Source organism: Eublepharis macularius, chromosome 3 (genome assembly GCF_028583425.1).
Source record: "Eublepharis macularius isolate TG4126 chromosome 3, MPM_Emac_v1.0, whole genome shotgun sequence".
In the NCBI taxonomy this organism is placed as follows: Eukaryota; Metazoa; Chordata; class Lepidosauria; order Squamata; family Eublepharidae; genus Eublepharis; species Eublepharis macularius.
In genome coordinates, this window is record NC_072792.1 from 38,992,631 (window position 1) to 39,011,267 (window position 18,637).

An 18,637-nucleotide genomic window follows, 5' to 3' on the forward strand; every position below is an offset into this window, starting at 1 on the left:
GGGTGATACATGACAGGGGCATGCCCAGCTCGGGGGCTGTCAGGGCACGTTCACTTCCAGGTGGCAGAAGATCGACACAGAGATGTGCACCCATGTGCAGTCCCACACATTGTCATCCCACAGTTCCCCCCACCCCTCACCATGCAGGCTGAGGGGGTGGTCATTGGCTGGCAGGTGGGTCAGCTGCTGCTTGGATCCACACTCTACATGGTGCCAAGGCTCAATAAGCTGTAAACCAATAAAGTTGTAGCCTTTTAAATTCCGACAAGTTGTCTTGTGTCTTGTCGCCTTGCCATTACCCCCTTGATGCTGAGCCCACAATGATACAAGATGATATAATGTTGTTGTTGTTTGAAATATTATCTAAGATTTACTGTAATTATTTATCAGTGTTATTTATAACTGGCAGTGCTCTGAGGACAAGGTGTTTGAAATATTCTTAGCTATATCTACTGAGGATTATAATATAAGGCTTAATACTAGAACAATTCTGGAACGATTATGGAAGAGGACTTACTGGACACACAGCAGACACTGTCTGTAAACTTATCAGAATTGTTCTGTTTGTTTTACATGGAAATGGCAATATAACATGGCACAATTGGTATTTTCTTATATGAAATGGCCAAATAGTTTATATCTGTTTTTATTTAATAAAAATTTGAGTGATGAGAATGGAAACATTGCAGGTTTGGGTGGGCTTGAACGTGTAATTCATTATTGCTGTACACTCAGAGTAATAACTTCACCAACACTGAATATGCTACAAATTCAGAGACATTCACAACAGCAACAGAACTTCAAATGCTAGAGCTTTCTGCACACTTCTCTCCACCAGCTGCCATTTCTGCTGCCACAGAACTGGAGGGCTTTTTTAAAAAAATCAACAATTGTTATAGAGCTATACTCAAGTTGTTATAGCACTGTACTGCTCCACAAGTAAAATACAACACATATTTTGTAGCATCTGATTGGATGAAGAGTTCTGATAAGCTTGAAAGCTTACACACGGCTGTGAGCCATTTCTTTGGTCTTGACTTTGGGGATTATAATGCTATAGCAATTGGTGAAGCAACCCACACCCCCATTAACCCCAAACCAAAAATAGCAGAGAGGAAAATGGTAGCGGCAAGAGGCTGAAGAAGAGGCTGATGTGAGTGGTACCTTTGAAAATAAGCACCTTCCTATTCACATGGTTTGATAAGGCCCTTGGACTGTGCTCTTGCAAAAAAAAAATTATCAGACAAAAGCACTTTGGGGAAAGAGCATATCAAGGATGGGGAAAAGATGGCTGGGGCAAGTCTAAACCATGATGTTGTGTGGCTTTTGGCAAAAAAAGCTCTCCAGTTTGGTAGTCAAAGCAGAGAAAAACATCTTTATAAAAGCTTCTGTGAAATTAACATTTTAGCTTTCAACATTACACTGAGACAAGGATCTAAAGAAACAACACTGAGTTAAACAGGGTCGCACTTACCTGTAACTGTTGTTCATTGAGTGGTCTTCTGTACAGGCATACATAGGCATACATAGGAACTGCGCATGCATAGGACTGCCACAGACGTTCCAAAGCTCCTAGAGGCACAAGACCTCACTTAAGTCTTTTCACATGCTTTTCTTCTAGGTGTGGCTATAAAAGGTGGGGCGAGCTGCTCCCTCCCTCAGTTCTCTAAGTCACCAGTGTAGAAAGAAGGTAAGAAAAAAGAATATACAGTGGGAAGAAGGGAGGGATGTGTGCCTGAACAGAAGACTACTCGATGAACTACAGTTATAGGTAAGTACAAGCCTGTTTTCATCATTGTGTCTTCTGTGCAGTTTCACATGAAAGATTAGCAAGCTAACTTATCCAGGAGGTGGGCATGTAGCTCTTTAATGAAAGAGACTCTTCAGGATGGCCTTGCCCACAGCTGCATCTCTTCTGGAGTCTACATCAATGGCATAATGTTTAATGAATGTAGATGGTGTAGACCAGGTGGCTGCCTTACATAATTCAACTAGAGGGATACCTGTGTTGAAGGTAGATTGAGCCCTTGTAGAGTGCACTCTTATGTGCAAAGGGCATGGTTGTTTAGATTGCTTATAACAATCCTTAATGAGCTAAACCAGGGCTTTTTTTCAGCGGGAACGCAGTGAAACAGAGTTCCGGCACCTCTTTAAAATGGTCACATGGCTGGTGGCCCCACCCCCGATCTCCAGACAGAGGGGAGTTTAGACTGCCCTCCACGCCGCATCTAAACTCTCCTCTGTCTGGAGATCAGGGGGCGGAGCCACCGGCCATGTGACCATTTTTTGCCAAGGGCAATTTAAACTTTAAAAAACTCCCCCTCCCCCTTTCCAGCTGACCCAAAGTGATGTCGTTGTGCGGTCCTGAGTTCCACCACTGAGTTCCACCACCTCTTTTCCCAGAAAAAAGCCCTGGAGCTAAACTATCCAATTTGAAATCGTCTGTGGTATGATCTTCAGACCCTGCTGTGGAGGGATCACTCTGACAAACTAGTTTTGAAGGAGACAAAATCTCAGCCTGGCGAATGGAACTAACAGAATCAGAGAGGCCATAAACCCAACAGTCTTTGAATTTGCTTTACACTTTGGTGCCTATATGAAAGAACCTTCCCAGGGTAGGAAGACCACTCCCACAAATGTCACCTTTTGCTGGGGAACCAGGGATGACTTCTCCACATTGACCCTCAGGCCCAGCTGGTGGAGGATGGTAAGAATCAGAGATGTGTGCTGGGACAAGGATTCTCTGGAGTGGACCACCAGAAGCCAGTCTTCGAGGTAAGGAGGAAATGGTGCACCTTTTTCCCTTAAGTGGCTTACTGCTACTCCATGATTTTTGTAAATATACAAGAGGCAGAGGAGAGGCTGAAACACTTTGTACTGATAAGTTCTCGGAGCCACACTGAAAGTGAAGGAACTTTCTGTAGTGAACATTTATGGTAACTTGAAAAAATGCGTCCTTTAAATAGACAGTAACAAACCAAACTTGTGTTTTTAACAGGAGTAAAACATCTTCTAACAAAAACATTCTGCACTTTGTGAAAACTATAAACTTTGCTGTTTATGGAATGGAGATCTAAAATAGAGTGGGAACCTCCTGACTTTTTGTTGACAATAAAATACTGGGGGAAAACCCTGTCGGTGCCATCAGATGGAATTGGTTCTAAGGTCTGTTTTTGCAGCGATGACTGCACTTTCTCTAAGAGTAAGGCGAGAGGAGGTAGAGGATTGGACAAAGGGGGAATGTTAGGCAAAGTTGTCTTTTATTTTTATTATTTATTTTTACAAAATTACAAACATAAAATTCATAATGTATAATCTTTTATAATCAAATCATACATTTTACTTTTTAACATTTCACTTCTATTTAAATACCTTTATTTTATCTTTCCCATCTATCTTCATATCTATTGATTCGCATTACCCAAGTATTTCTATCATTCTCTATTTTAATTTAATTTTAATATTGATTTTCAGCTATGTAATACAAAACCCCTCTATTTTTCTTGAAATTCTGATATTGGTCTATTGTGTATAAAAGATGTTAATTTTGCCGTGTCGTATATCCATTCAGTTTATTCTTCCATTCCTTCAAATCTAGACATTTCACTGCCTTCCATTTTGCTGTGAATATTATTGTTGCCGCTTTCACTGTATACCTGAATACTTCACTGTGTAGGGTGGAGATGTCTTGAACTCTAGGCATTAGCTTTGGCTGATTATGGACAACATCCAAGCTTCCTGGGCAATCGACTACCAAGCCTGTAGAGGAAATGAGTGACTGACTGACGTGGCACAAGAAGGTGTGGTGTCAAAAGCCCTGTTTATTGGATCCATACCAATCCCTTGGGGAATGGAAACTGTTCTTGAGACTTGGCTTGAAAGTACCTCCTCCAAGGTTGAATAGAGGCAGAAGAAGAAGGCTGCCGGGAACCTCTAGGTAATGCATAAATCAGTTGGGGATGGAACCGATTGTATTTACTGTTGTAAGGCAGATATGACCTTGGGGGAAATCTCTGCGTGAAAGGATTTAGATAGAGGAGGTGATACCCAATGACCTTGCTGTCACCTTATCTCTTTAATCTTTTTGAGTTCCTTGTCTGTGGTGGATGAAAATAGGTCTGTACCTTCAAAGAGAAGGTCTTCTACTCTCATTCTATGCTGAGGGGCTAATGCTATGGTCCTGAGCCACACAAGCCTTTGTATTACAATTGCTGAGGCCATAGCTCTCAAACAGCAATCCCTAATATGTCATGCCATATTTATTTGTTGTTTGGAGAGCCTTAAAGTTTCTTCTTGCAAAATTTTTGCCAGTTTAGGATTAGGCTTAGGTATGAGCCTATCTTCTTCCATAAGAAAAGCTGGTAGTGGACCATGATGGCCTCATAATTACCAATTCTAAAAGTTAAGGCTGCTGAAGCATAAAACGTTCTACCCAGTATGTCTAGTTTCCTGCCCTCTTTTATTGACTGGAGCCGAATGGCCTGTACTCTTTTGGCCTGTAATGGGTCTCAATAACAAGAGAATTGTTAAGAGGGCGAGTAAACAAGAAACCTGATCCTTCTTGTTTGGTTTTATACATATTATCCAGCCTCTTTGATGTCGCTGGAGTCGAGGTCGGTTTGGACCACACATGCTTGGTCACATCAAGCATGCCCTGCATTATCAGAAAAGCTACTGGTCCAGCAGCTTCTGAGTGCAAGACCTTGAAGATCAGATCCAAAGAAGTTGGAGCAGAGTAGATCACCTCAATGTCCAGAGATCTTGCCATCCGGATTAACTTTGGGGTACAAAGGGGGGGGGGTCTTGCTCAAGGACACAGAAGACTCTGCTGTAAGGAACTTTGGTGGAGATGGTTCTGATGCCAAACTGGAGCTGACCTTGGAGTCATCATCAGACTGTGCAGTGTGGTTTAATATTGGTTCTGAAGCAGCATTGTCCTCTGGAACCATGGCTGGAACTGATTAAGGCTTAGTTTTGCCTCATGGTTCTTGGCAAACCAAAACATGTGTCTTCTTCATGGAAGATCAGGGGGTGGGTACATGCCCAGAAAACCTTCAAACCTGTAAGCATAGTATTGGTACAAGGAGTCATACGGGGAATAATGGAACTGATGGCCTCTATGGTGCAGAGCCATTCCAAGCAGTTTTCATTTTCAGATGGAATCGAAGAGCCCCTCTGTCATTCCACAGGCCATATTAGTGACGATGGTAAAAGGGAAATGGCTGTAGCCAGCTCCATGACTTCTGGAATCTCCCCATCTGAAAGGAACAGAACTGAACTGGAATGCCTTCTAGGGATTGGAGACAGAGCTCTCAGAATCCGAGGTGGATTTGATGCAACCAATGTAGTTGGAGCCAATGAGGATTTTTTTCTCTTTTGCGATTTAGAAGTCGACAATTTATCAGTATGCTTAGACTCAAGCTTAGCATTTTTCGCAGGCGGCTCCAACTGGCACTGAGGTGGAACTGAGGAAGGCATAGCTGGAACCAACTTGTCCTTCTGCATGGTGGTAGATGCTGAACATGCTGGAGGAACCAAGGAGGTCAGTTCTGGGCACTGCGGTTGGTAGCACCTTTCAAGGCTGACTCCCAAAGAGCTGCTTTAAGTCATGATGCCCTTTCATGGCATGCTTTGTTAGTAAACTGTTTACAGATCACACTCTGCAAGGCTTCATGGCTCTCACCCAGACAAAGAAGGCATTTGTTGTGCCCATCCAACTGAGGATCTTTTTCTCACAACTTGAACATTTCTTGAAGAGAGCCTTTGACGCCATGGAGTCAAAGGCCTAAACTCGCATCTGTAACGGAACTGAGGAGCAGAGAAAAGACATGTCCTTCTTAAGCAGTGGCAAAAGAAGAACTGAGGGAGGGAGCTAGTTATGGGGTTAGATCGGGCAAAATCACTCATTAAGCAGAGAGTGACAGACATTGAAAGACGAACAGATTTACTTAGAGCACCAGGTTTTATTTCTTCAGATAGTACTAAATATATTGCCGCTCCTGCAGCCTATTTTTACTTTCTTGAATCCAGTAACTCCAGAAGGGCATTTACTTTAGCTAGAAGTTTGACTCCACCCTCTGCTGTTCTGGAAGGAAAGTTTAAAGCTGTCCCTTACTCTCTTAGGCTTTGCTCCTGTCTCCTAAGAGAAATTGACTCAATGGAGCACATCTTCTTTAACTGCCCAAGTCACAGTAAAATTAGAGCGGAAACCATCAGTCCATTAGTAGAAAGATTCCCTGGAAGTTCAAATAAAATCGGAATCACCAGACAACACGTCAAGTAGCAAGATTCTGTGCCCAGGTCTACAAGCAACGTAAATCACATAAGGCAGACTGAATGTATTTTAACCTTTTAAACTACTAATTTATGATGATCTTATTTTTCTACTCTTATATTTATTCATCGTTCTTCTCCTGTATCCAGTCTCAACTGTTTTTAAACTGATTTGCAAATGGTTTTATATGTGCTGGTCGCAGATTGTAATAATAAACTTGACCTGAGGGAGGGAGCTGCTCACCCTGCCTTCTATAGCTGTGCCTAGTGTGAAAAGGCTAGGTGAGTGTCTTGCACCTCTAGGAGCTTTGGAACATCCATGGCTAGCCTGTGTATGCAGAGTTCGCATGAGGGACTGCACAGAAGACACAATGATGAAGAGGGAGAATTTCCTTACTTGCAATACAATGAGAGAGCCTGTGCATTTTTGTACAATGTCTCATTATTTTGTATTGTTTTTATGAATTTAATAAAGTTTTTGGTGGAGAGGTGATTAAAAATACATTATATAAATAGACCGATGAAAAATATTTTGCTGCAAGTATGGCCTTCTAGAAGAACTTTCATCTCAAATTGTAGCTCAAGGATTTGTCATATATGTTTTGTTTTAAATTCCAAATAAAAGACCATGCTCACCTTTCAAAATGAGGTATACCTAGGAAGTACTTGGCAAATATATGTGCTGTGATAAAATTAAACACAAAGATTTGGACCCTATCAGCTTTTTGTTAGCTGAAGCAATCTGACACCCCTCCCCTTCCCTCAGAAGCTCCTTTTCATGCCTGAATAAGCTACAATGGGAACCAGGGGACCTATGTGAAACAAAAAGCCAAGTGATATGGGAAAAAATGTAGCGAGAAGGGGAAGTGAGTAAGATAGCCTCTCTCCTCTCTAGCACCAATGGAAAACTGGAAGGATCCGACCAAAACTGTGTGGACATTTTGTAGTATGTACATTAAGTAGTATTACCTCCGTTACAAATAAGCTATGAGCTTCTTTTACTGCATTATCAGGAACTGTAGAGCATATATATGGACGCTGTCGTGTCAGTATTGCTGTCTGTTAATAGGAAAAAACTAGGATTAGCTGCAAAAGTTAAGTTGTATTATGAAAAATAAATAATTTAATAAAAATACACAGTAATTTTATCATATTTACATTGGATAAAAACAGCAAAGTAGTTTGTTTCATTTTTAAAATATTTTATATCAGAATTATATAGCACTAATTCTCCAACAAATACCACTATACTCTGAGTTACTGGTAATGTTCCTTAGTTTATAGAGCAGTCCTTGACTGTCTGCTTATAAAATACAGATAACATTGGGGATTTCTATGGCATTTGTTATCAGAAGGATTTGGCTTCCTGTTCAGTAATTTAAGACTTTAATCACTTGAAAGTAAGGAGAAGGAAGTCTGAGTAAAAAAAAAATCCATGCACTATTTGAGAAAGTTACTGAAATGGATTTTAAAGTAACATCCAGCACTTCCTTCTAAAAGTAAGACGCACACAGAAACATTACTAAAACCTGCTCACTACTCCCTATCCTCTGTCAAAATTTAACAGACAAATGACACAGGCAAGGTGATGCAAAATTAGAAATATGAAATATGTAAGGTAGCTGCTGCAATTGACCTGTGCCATAGCAAAAAACAATTCAAAAATATTCTCTCATATATCTCTAGGCACCTATAGCTGTAAAGTCTCTTTTTCAGCCACCAGTCAAAACTCCTTGATTTTACTAGTAGTATTTATTTAGCACATTAATAACGGCAGGTATTAAGCTACTTCCCAAAAATTCTTATGAAAGTTCTCTTGTTGATTAAGAGAGCATTAAAGGAGTATCACTAGGAAGTACTATTAGTACAAGATATTTAGTCTTCTTTTTAGACACACTTGCTATTGTTTGCAGTCACACCTGTTTCCTGCATTCAGTGATGGACTTTCCATGGATGCTTTACATATTTCTTCCTGTTTGTGGCAAAAATAGCACTATCCCAACATACAGATAATTCTACCTCACTCATCTCTTTAAAAAGGACATCCTTCTTTAGAACAAGAGCCATTTACAAAATATGCCTAGAAATGTTAGCAACCCATGAATAATAACGATTTTTTTAAAAAACCCATTAAGAAATCAAGACAACCTCAGTATTTATAATCAAGAGTTGACAGCAAATCTAAGTACTCTGAGTATCAGAATATGTTTGCACTTTACCTTGCATCAAGATACAGTTTCAAAAGAAACTGACAATAATCTAGACTCCACATTTGATTTTTAAAAATTCATTCTAAGGTTCAGTTAAACGTCATTTATCATGCAGTCTCTCAAGCACTCGTGAGAAAAGCTACAATACTCATCATTTTCTCACTTCCACTTCACATCCTTCCCCTTTTCAAGAGTTTGTACTGCAAGATACTTGGCTACAACAATGGTTATTGTTCTTGTAACGTCACTGCCGTACCCTCTGCTGGTTCCTTGATTTCACTGTCCACAAAATTATTAAGTGCCTTGCACTGTCATCATCACATCACAATAGAATAGCAAGATTTTATTTTTTAAATCCAAAGTTGATCTATCCCAGCTAATCACCTTTACAACTAATTGGAGTAAAACCATGATTTTAAAGATAGCATTACTTGCAGGGCTTTTTTTCAGCAGGAACGCGGTGGAACGGAGTTCCGGCACCTCTTGAAAATGGTCACATGGCCAGTGGCCCCACCCCCTGATCTCCAGACAGAGGGGCGTTTAGATCACCCTCCTCATCGCCACACAGCATGGAGGGCAATCTAAACTCCCCTCTGTCTGGAGATCAGGGGGCAGGGCCACCAGACATGTGACCATTTTCTCTGAGGGAAATTTAAACTTTAAAAAACTCCCCCCCCCCTGTTCCAGCTGACCCAAAGTGACGTCATTGTGTGGTCTTGAGTTCCACCACCTCTTTTCCCAGAAAAAAAGCCCCGATTACTTGTAAGGCAGCACTGCTATATACATAAAAGCCAGCCTGTAAAACAAAACAATAAACCTTTCAAACTAACTCACCACCCCTGCAGTTCTGTAGTAGCTGTTATAATAACTCAATGCCTTACAACAATGAGGGACAGGTCCCTCTTGCTACTGTGTGTGTGTGTGTGTGTGTGTGTGCAGGGTACTCTTCCTACAAAAACAATGGCATATGAACCTGAAATGTCTCAACTGCATTTATGAGAGCTGAAAAGCTTCCAGGATGGTGTGTAGTTACAAGGTTTTATTACAGTGCCACTATGCCAAACCAATAATGGTGGCTAATTCCAGAGCAGTTACAACAATCCCACACTGCTCAGCTGATACGACATATTCAGCCTGCTCGTGAACCAACAGAACACCACTTGTTCTATGGTTAAACTTTGTATCTGCTACACTATCAAACACAAGACAGGACAGAATGCAACAACATGCACAGCTAGGCTTTAAGTGGCTGATAGCACAGGCTTTGAAATCCATGAAGAGAAAAAAAAGGTCTTTTGAATGCATGACATATATTAAAGAAAAGTACACAATGCCTAAAACCTTAAATTGGAAGCATAATCTTTGTTTATACACATTCTGGAGCAAAAAAAACCCCCTGCATTAAAAAAGAGGCTTAAAAATAAAACCCCAAGTCTCCCATCCAGATTTAGCTGATCATAAATAATAAATTTCATACTTCATTTGCTCCTTAGTTTACCTAAAACATTTCTGCTGAGGTCAAACTAAGGACAATAAAAACATACTTAAAGCAATGGCAACTAATGAGTTATCTGAAGAAGGACTTTAAGACAAATTATGAGAAGACTATCATACTTTATTTTTTTATTTGATTTGATTTATATTCTGCCCTCCCCACATCAGCAGGCTCAGGGTGGGTTACAATTTCAGGGAGGATACATCATACATTTGAATTGGCAATTGTATATTAAATTATAATGCATACAAAATGTATTTATTTAGAAAAGTTTTTTTTAAAGCTACCTGGAAGTCATCATATGGGAAAAGCAGCATCTCACGCAAAGCATCGTTGAGTATTTGTGTTTTCTTCTGAACGATGACATTTTCATAGTCTATGGGCTCAATCAGCTTTGGTTTTGCCTATATAGTAACAGAAAAGTTTTCATGAATCAAGATCCACCAACTTTTTACTTACACTTTTAAACAGGGACCATATGAACACTGATAGAATTTTAAAGGGTTACAATATTCAATGGAGGCAGAGAACTGAACAATATTCAGAAAAGTACTTGTTCATAATCTCACAGTGCAACCAACATTTGAGAAGAGGTGAATAATGTATGAAGTGGAAAAATGATGAAACGTTTACTTCAGTTCTAGATTTATGCACAAGTCATGCATTACTACAGAGCAGAAACAATCTGTTCCTTTTAGATCAGTTCATTACTGCACCTTTTAAGTTGACACTTGGTTAATTTTTATTAATTTACGGTATAATTAAATAGTCAACTGACTTGACTATAGCATTGTGCAGCGTTTAGTTATTTATTCTGGATAAGGACCTCTAATCTCAGCAGCCTTATTTGGGTGACTGTGGAAGTCATTAGCTTGTATCCTCTGCACACACTTCTCTCTGAGAGATGCAGAGCTCACTTCCTCTAGTGCTTGCATTGGCACAACTCCAATGTTTTTCAATAAACCCCAAAAAGTGAGCTCTGAAGCATCCAGAGAGAAGTATTCATGGAGCAAAAGTATAGGACCTAAATCATGGTGTGTGTATGTGTATGTAAACAAATACATTACAAGATAGGCTAATTGTAGGGAGGGGGTCTCAGATGCTTCGCTAATAAGTTAGGGACCATAGACTATGTTGCCTTACATATTATCTATTGCTTTAAATATGTACTCCTATATACTACCTATGCTTCATGTTGTCTAATGTCAGTCCTAGAACTGATTATGTTCTGTTTCAGCATGTCTTCAATTCTGTATTGGATCCTTGCTAATGCTATGTCTTTGTTAACTTGTATTTAATTACCCTATGACATTGTTTATGGAAATGTCCTTTACACTGTATGGAAATGTCCTTGATACTGACTGTACTAATCTCACACTATGTAATCTGTCTTGAGTCTCAGTGAGAAAGACGGACTATAAATGACATAAATAAATAAATAAATCCCCAGTATAACTATGATGTAGAGTCATATGTGCTTTCTATATCTCTAGAATAAGATATGCCATTTTATTGCCTTTGAATAAAAATACTTTGGATCATGAATCCAAGTAAACTTCTTGTTACTTTGGCCAATGCAATTACGGTAAAATCAGACCACTAATAAGTGTATTAATAAGTACACTAATGGTTGTGCATCTTTAAAAGCTCTAATTATGCAAAAAGCATATGAAATTGTAGAAACTAATACTAGTACTACTTAAGTGTGCTTTTCAATTTGAATTTTGCAGGTTTTTTTTTTAAAAAAAACGTTTATTTCAAAATTTTCTTGTATGCGATTTTGAGTTTTTTATATTTAATTAAATTCTGACAATATTTAAGATTGCAGTCTACTTAAACCAGTACCAACAGGAAGACCTTTTATTAAAAGTTACCATTTTTTCCCATTCCTGCATAATACAAGTTTATCAAATTCTAAGACAAAGAGCTAGACTGGGATATGATTTTCCTAGAAAAGGTCATCATAAGTACACATATCTAGCACAGAGAAGTCAAAAGTTATTTCAGATTTTATATCTACCACATGGGAACATTCCTGTTAAACAAAATGTTACATTGGAGAGAGTTCAAAAGAACAAAATGTTACATTTGGAAGAAATCACTATCAAGGAGAGGCTAGAAAAGGAGGAGTATGCAACTAACAAAAACAGTTTGTTAAAAAAAAAACCGTGTACCCAATACATTGTTACAGAAAAGAAAAGTATGCATTAGTTGTTTGTATAGCAGAGCATGCTTCACTGAAGAATAATAAGTGAACACCCGCATGAAAAGAAATAAGCAAATACTAGCTTTAAAAGCAGATAACTGTTTCATTGTGAAAATACTCATTAAAAAGATAATCTAGTTTAGGAAAAAAACCTCTCCAACTCTTTTGTGACTAAAAGGTGCATTGACCATGTCATACTGTAATTTTATCTACTCAAGGTGTCAGTATCATCAATTACTGACTGAATCATTATATCTCAATATATTGTAACTACGTATATTCAAATATTTTCTCAGAAACTACTACCAGTTAAGGTTAAGAACATGCAAATCAGGATCTGAAACCAGCTGAGTTATTTAACCTATCGTTCACCAACATGGTGATTGAATTCCTTTCACAATGGAAGGGTAGTTTAATGCAAAAACATGCAGGCGGGCTATTGGCTGACCTTAAATCAAAGCATCACAGGGGAAACGGAAGAATAAATCTTTGATTCCAAACTCCCACAACTTCCAGCTGCAAGCGGTCTAGTGTCTTTTGAAATATCTTGCATTGACAAATAATTCTGCTCCCCTAAGGATGACATCCACAAAAATTCATAACAGAAGACCATTTCACCACATATCAAATGGGGGCTGGAAAATGATGTGCCATGATTAGGCAGAGACCTTATCTATCTCCAGTGAGATATTGATGTTCATTTCACCCTACCATGTCAATTAATTCTATATGGTGCCAATGAGATACATTTCTTTAGTTTCAGGTGGAAGAGGATGATTCAAGTCCAGCAACACCTTAAAGTCCAACTAGATTTCCAGGGTATGATCTTTCAAGAGTCAAAGCTCTCTGTCAGATGCATGGAATGAAAAAAAAGGAGGAGTCTTTACAATAAGGGCAGAGGGTAGAAGGGGTATTGTAAATTAGTGTGTCAGGATGCTAGCTATAATACATATTGTAATTAGCTGGACAGAGCATGGGTGTGAAGTGCAGAAAATTTTAAAGTGCTACTGGACCCAAATCTAACATTTCCTTAGTTCACCTCAGGGCTGCAACATGACTCCATTGGCCTTGCTGCAGTACTGCAGTCCAAGCTCTGCTCACGACCTGAGTTCGATCTCGGTGGAAGCTGGGTTCAGGTAGCTGGCTCAAGGTTGACTCAGCCTTCCATCCTTCCGAGGTCGGTAAAATAAGTACCCAGTACTGGGGGTAAAGTGTAGATGACTGGGGAAGGCAATGGCAAACCACCCCGTAAAAAGTCTGCCCAGAAAATGTCGTGATGCGACATCCCCCCATGGGTCAGTAATGACTCAGTGCTTGCACAGGGGACTACCTTTACCTTAAACCTATTTGCAGCTAGTGAACAAGAGGCAATAAATGCCATCTACATGTGACAATCAGCTCCAGATCAGTCATACCATAAAAAGTCAGCTATGGGGAAAGGGGGGAATCTATAATTAGAAGTAATCCCACAGCATGTGCACGCACATGCATTCTTTTGTTCTCCCTACCAAACCAATTATCACCACTACAAGGTTTCCCAACATCAATCTACTATGGGGAGGAATCAAATGCTCAAAGTGTCTTTAAACAATGCTGAGAACACACTACTCGAATTCGAATTCAAATTTCAAGAAAACAAGTGTAGCATTTTTGCTATTTTCTGGATCAGGTCAAAGATTTCTCACCAACTTGCAGAAAGAGCAACTAGTTATATGTTCTCGAGTGGAAAGATTTCCTCCACACTCTTCTCAAATGATTGTTTTTACATATGTTTCCTGAAAACCCTTACTTCCTGTACAACTTCCAATTGAGGCACATTATGGGAAGTTTCACAGAGGAACAAGCATTTTGTAAAGTTTTATAAAGCACTTCGTAAAGTTATCAGAAATTAATAATGGCACCAAATTCTAAATTATTTACATGTAACATGAGATTTCACTGCAGAGGCTCTAGTTTAGGTTTAAGTATCACTGTACCTAAATTAGGCATTTACTAGTTGCTAGAAAAAGTTTCTTGCAGTGAGTATGGAAATTGTAAGTTCCTACTCTCTAATGGAAAGTTACATTCCATATTTCTACCTTTAGTTTTAGACTGCTTTTCTACCTCTTCCCTTACTGAAAGCTAATTAATTAATGAAAGCATTCTAGTCAGCTACATCTTCTAACTGAAATTATTTTTGTTTCTGAGAGCATGTATAATTATCCTACTTCACTATAACAATCTGTTAAGGTTGACCTGTGTTGGCCAATCATGGAGCTAAACTAGACACGATGGCATCCGCAGATTCAACCTGTGTAAGCAGCTGCCAAGTTAAAGAGATTTAAAAATTCTGTGAGAGTCTGATTTTGATTGAGCTTGCAGTGTGGTGGGCTAAGAAGCTCTTGTTCCTCCCTCCCACACACCTTTTCAAGTGCCAAAACAGCCACGGGATGTGTATATGGCCATTTCAGCACTTGAAAAGGTGGTGGGGAGGGACAAAAGTGCCTCAGCCCACTGCACTGCGGGCCCAATCAGGATTGGACTCTCGTGATAAAATGGCAGCAATGTCCACAAGTCTGCCCCATGGAAAATATCACATCTAGTTTGGCCCTCTGTTTCCTTCATAAAGTACCATTCTACACATAGCTGCAAGCTTTGTATTTACAGCCAGATCAGATTCCTGAATATACGTTAAAGTTCTATTCCTTAAAAACTTATATACAACCAATTTGTTCAGTATTTGTGTATCAGCATGTTATTAGTAAAGAAAAGCTCAGAACAAAAACAAACAGAAAAGCTGTAGTTTTTCTTAATGTTTTCTGGCAGTAATACTAAGTAGTACTAACAAGTACTACTATAGGTGTACAATATACACCTATACTGCGCCAGCTGCATTGGCTTCCAGTGGAGTACTGGATCAGATTCATCGTTTTGGTATTAACCTATGAAGGCCTATGTGGACTGGGACCAGCATATCTGAGGGACCACTTCTCCCCATATGTGCCCCAGAGAATGCTCCAATCGGAAGAGAAACAATTATTGGTGGTCCTTGGCCCCAGGGAGGCCCGCCTGATCTCAACCAGAGCTAGGGCTTTTTCGGTCCTGGCTCCAGCCTGGTGGAACTCTCTGTCCATTGAGACCAGGGCCTGGCAGGACTTGTTATCGTTTCGCTGGGCCTGCAAGACAGAGATATTCCACCAGGCATGGGTTGAGGACGGGCTAGGCCTCTGCCAGCTGATAAAAAGAGGAAGAGTGAAAAATCTGAACCCTCCATCATCTTGCTTTTAAGTAGCGTATATCAACTACTGCCATCTGATTACTATACTGTTTGTACATTGTACTATTGAATGTTTTAAAAATGTTTTCACTGTTTTATACTGTATAAATTATATTCAATGTGTTTTAACTTGTTGTAACCTGCCCTGAGCCTGCTTGCAGGAAGGACAGAATAAAAATCTAAATTAAGTAAGTAAGTAAGTAAGTAAGTAAGTAAGTAAGTAAGTAAGTAAGTAAGTAAGTAAGTAAGTAAGTAAGTAAGTAAGTAAGTAAGTAAGCAAGCAAGCAAGCAAGCTTATTCAAAGATGGTTAGCAAATTTGTTGCTATCATTGCTACTTGTATTCAGGAGATACTGATTTTAAATACAGTCATATATTGCTTACTTTGCCAGTAAAAGCGTTTGTGCTGTCTTTCGTTTACCTTTCATGTTTTAGGGAAGTTTCAAGTGTTTGGAATGTTGAGGTGTACGCTGCACACAAGGGGATAAGGGCAAACAAGCTCATGTTGAATCCAGACGAGACAGAAGTGACACTGGTTGGAATGGATGATGTTCTGAGTGAGGTAAATTTACCACCACTGAATGGTATAGCTACGGTTCAGGGCATATTCCTGGACCTGACCTTGAACACAGGAATGCCTCACTTTCCAGGGCAGGGCTCTCATTATAACAGGATTGCCTGTAATCCCAAAGATGAGGGAGGTTAGGATGGTTTTAGCTGGGTTTTTTTCCTGTGGCAGCTCCATTCCTTTGGAATTAGTTGCTAAGGGAAGGAAGTGCAGGAAGTATCACCTCTGGGGATTTTTAGGAAAAATGCAAGACTGAACTATTTTAAAAGGCCTTTAGAAACTGGTAGTATATAGTCACATTGGTCCAAAACTGAAATCCACACAATCCATGCAATACCTTTAATCAGGACCAACTCGAGACACACATCTGCCTGCAAGCATTTGAGTTCACTTTGTTCAGGCTGGATGTTGCCAGAAAAAAACTGTGTAAGAAGAGTTTTGGGAAGGAAGAATGTCTCAGGACATGGTGTTAAGTCCCGTTAAAGTCTGCATCGTGTGTAAGATACAGAGCAGATTCAAACTGACCTGGTTTGAAGTTACACCAGGCATGAGGCAATTAATCGGACACATTCCAAAGGAAAAAATCCAACAAATGTTCTGATTGCTCTCTAAACCAGTGGATCTGGTCTCAAAATCCTTTTTTCAGAAGGGAGGCTAGAAATCACTTGCAAGTCACTATATTAACTAAGGAGATAGTAATTGTATTAACTAAGGTGTTGCACTATGTATAGAATCAACTGAAGCCAAATTAGGTAGTTTTACATCCTGCTGAATTCACATGATCATGATCCTTGCTAGTCACATCAGCCTCCAGATGTCACATACCTTGAAAATTGATCTGTTGTGGTGTTTTAAATAAAGTGAGAACAAAGTGGCAAAGATTCTGGATTGGCTGTACTTGCGTGTTATTCTAACGGTTTAGAATTACTTTTCCTTGAAAAATAGTAGAGTCCAGCAGCACCTTTAAGACTAATCAACTTTACTGTAGCATAAGCTTTTGAGAACCACCGCTCTCTCTGTCAGAGCTGTGGTTCTCGAAAGCTTATGCTACAACAAAGTTGGTAAGTCTTAAAGGTGCTACTGGACTCTTTACTATTTTGCTACTACAGACTAACATGGCTAACTCCTCTGGATCTTTTCCTTGAAAAACTTTTTAACTGTCCATAACTTTATTTTCTTCTACATGACCTCTAAAAAAAATTCATTTTAGAACATTTTACCAAAAGTTCAGCTTTCCCCTGTGCAAGGGATCATTCCCCTGACACAGGAGGCTTCTCTGTCAGCAGAAGAGCTTCTTCCATTAGGGAAAGGCTCCGTGCAACAAAGGAAAGAGCTGTTGTTAGTGAAATAGATCCACAAGATCCAACAAGTCATTTACTGGTCCAGAAACACTAAGCGACAAACCATCTTATATTATTTCTGCCTTCTCTATTCTATTCCAAACTCCTAAGAAGTTCTATCACTTGGCAGAAGCAAAGTTTGTTAAATTTTTCTTTGGGATGACAAAGCCTCCATTAAGTTTCTATGCTGTTTTGGAGACGAATCCCTTACATAAATTTGTTTATTCCTTTATATGGAATTAGATATAAACTGTTTTTTCCTCTCTTAATAACCATCCACTGCATTTTCTAGGAGCATGTATGCTTAGTGACAGGAAGGATATTTCATCATCTGAAACAAAAGAATATTAGGACAACATATTGACTTTGGCATTACTTACAGGGACACTACCTCTTTCCAGGGAAACAGGATCTTTTATGTTTCCTTACAGACATTTTCCATTCTAACCTTCTCGTAATGGGAAAAGAGGTTCCATCCTGAAGAGCTTAAGCTAGAACTGTATCCTGGTTAATTATGTGGCTATCACCTAGTCCAAACGTATTCTCTGTTCCTTTGGATAATTCATTTCTCCAGCATCACAATTAATGTAAGCACTGTTTTATTAGTGGTAAGAGGCATTGTGGCAATGCTAATATATATAGAGTTACCATATTACCCAACTAACCAGGCTTCACCCAGAATCTGGGCACACACACAGAATTCATTTTAGCTAGCCTAGCTTGCCACATTTCTTTATTTAAAAAAGAATATTTCTGGGATTCCAGATCTGAATACAGAAGGCAAAATGCGTGGACAGTTCTCTGGCTAATGTATGAAGCAGAAACAGCCCTACCGCACCTTTGTTCCAGCAAGTGATGTGTTTTGATAGGTATGAGAAGTATTGAACTTCCCCAGTGCCATCAGCTGCTTCTTTTGAACTTTTGTTAGCTGAATGTCTGCTACAGCAATTGGGAGCACGGGTTGTGCTCTGTGCTTCATAGCCTTTAACTGGCTTATAAAACTAAGCAACTATATGGAAAAATCTCTTCTGCTCAGTGACAGTGCTCGTGAATTCCAAATTATTCCACGAAAAAAAGAAGTATACTAAGAATTAAGCCCCTATTTAAAATTTTACATTATTATTTATTTAAAACATTTTATCCTGCCTTTCTATCCAATGAGGGCCCTCAAAGTGATGAGCAATTAAAAAGACATTAAACATTGACTTTAAAACTATATATAAACAGCAATTAAAGCATGAATGGGATGGAAAATCAAGTGAGGAAATGCCAAATGAAATTAAAAAGTCT

General features: G+C 39.2%; 1 protein-coding gene across 2 annotated transcripts in view; it reads right to left on the bottom strand.

Moving 5' to 3' along the window:
- The window catches only part of DOCK9 (dedicator of cytokinesis 9), a 150,042-nt gene that overhangs the window by 81,302 nt on the left and 50,103 nt on the right, over window positions 1-18,637 (bottom strand). For both annotated transcript variants that reach the window (XM_054973154.1, XM_054973153.1), the window contains exons 2-3: window positions 10,266-10,382; window positions 7,243-7,332 (exon numbers count right to left, since the gene is read on the bottom strand). In XM_054973154.1, coding sequence (XP_054829129.1) covers window positions 7,243-7,332; window positions 10,266-10,382 — 207 coding nt within the window. The remainder of the gene's footprint in view (window positions 1-7,242; window positions 7,333-10,265; window positions 10,383-18,637) is intronic.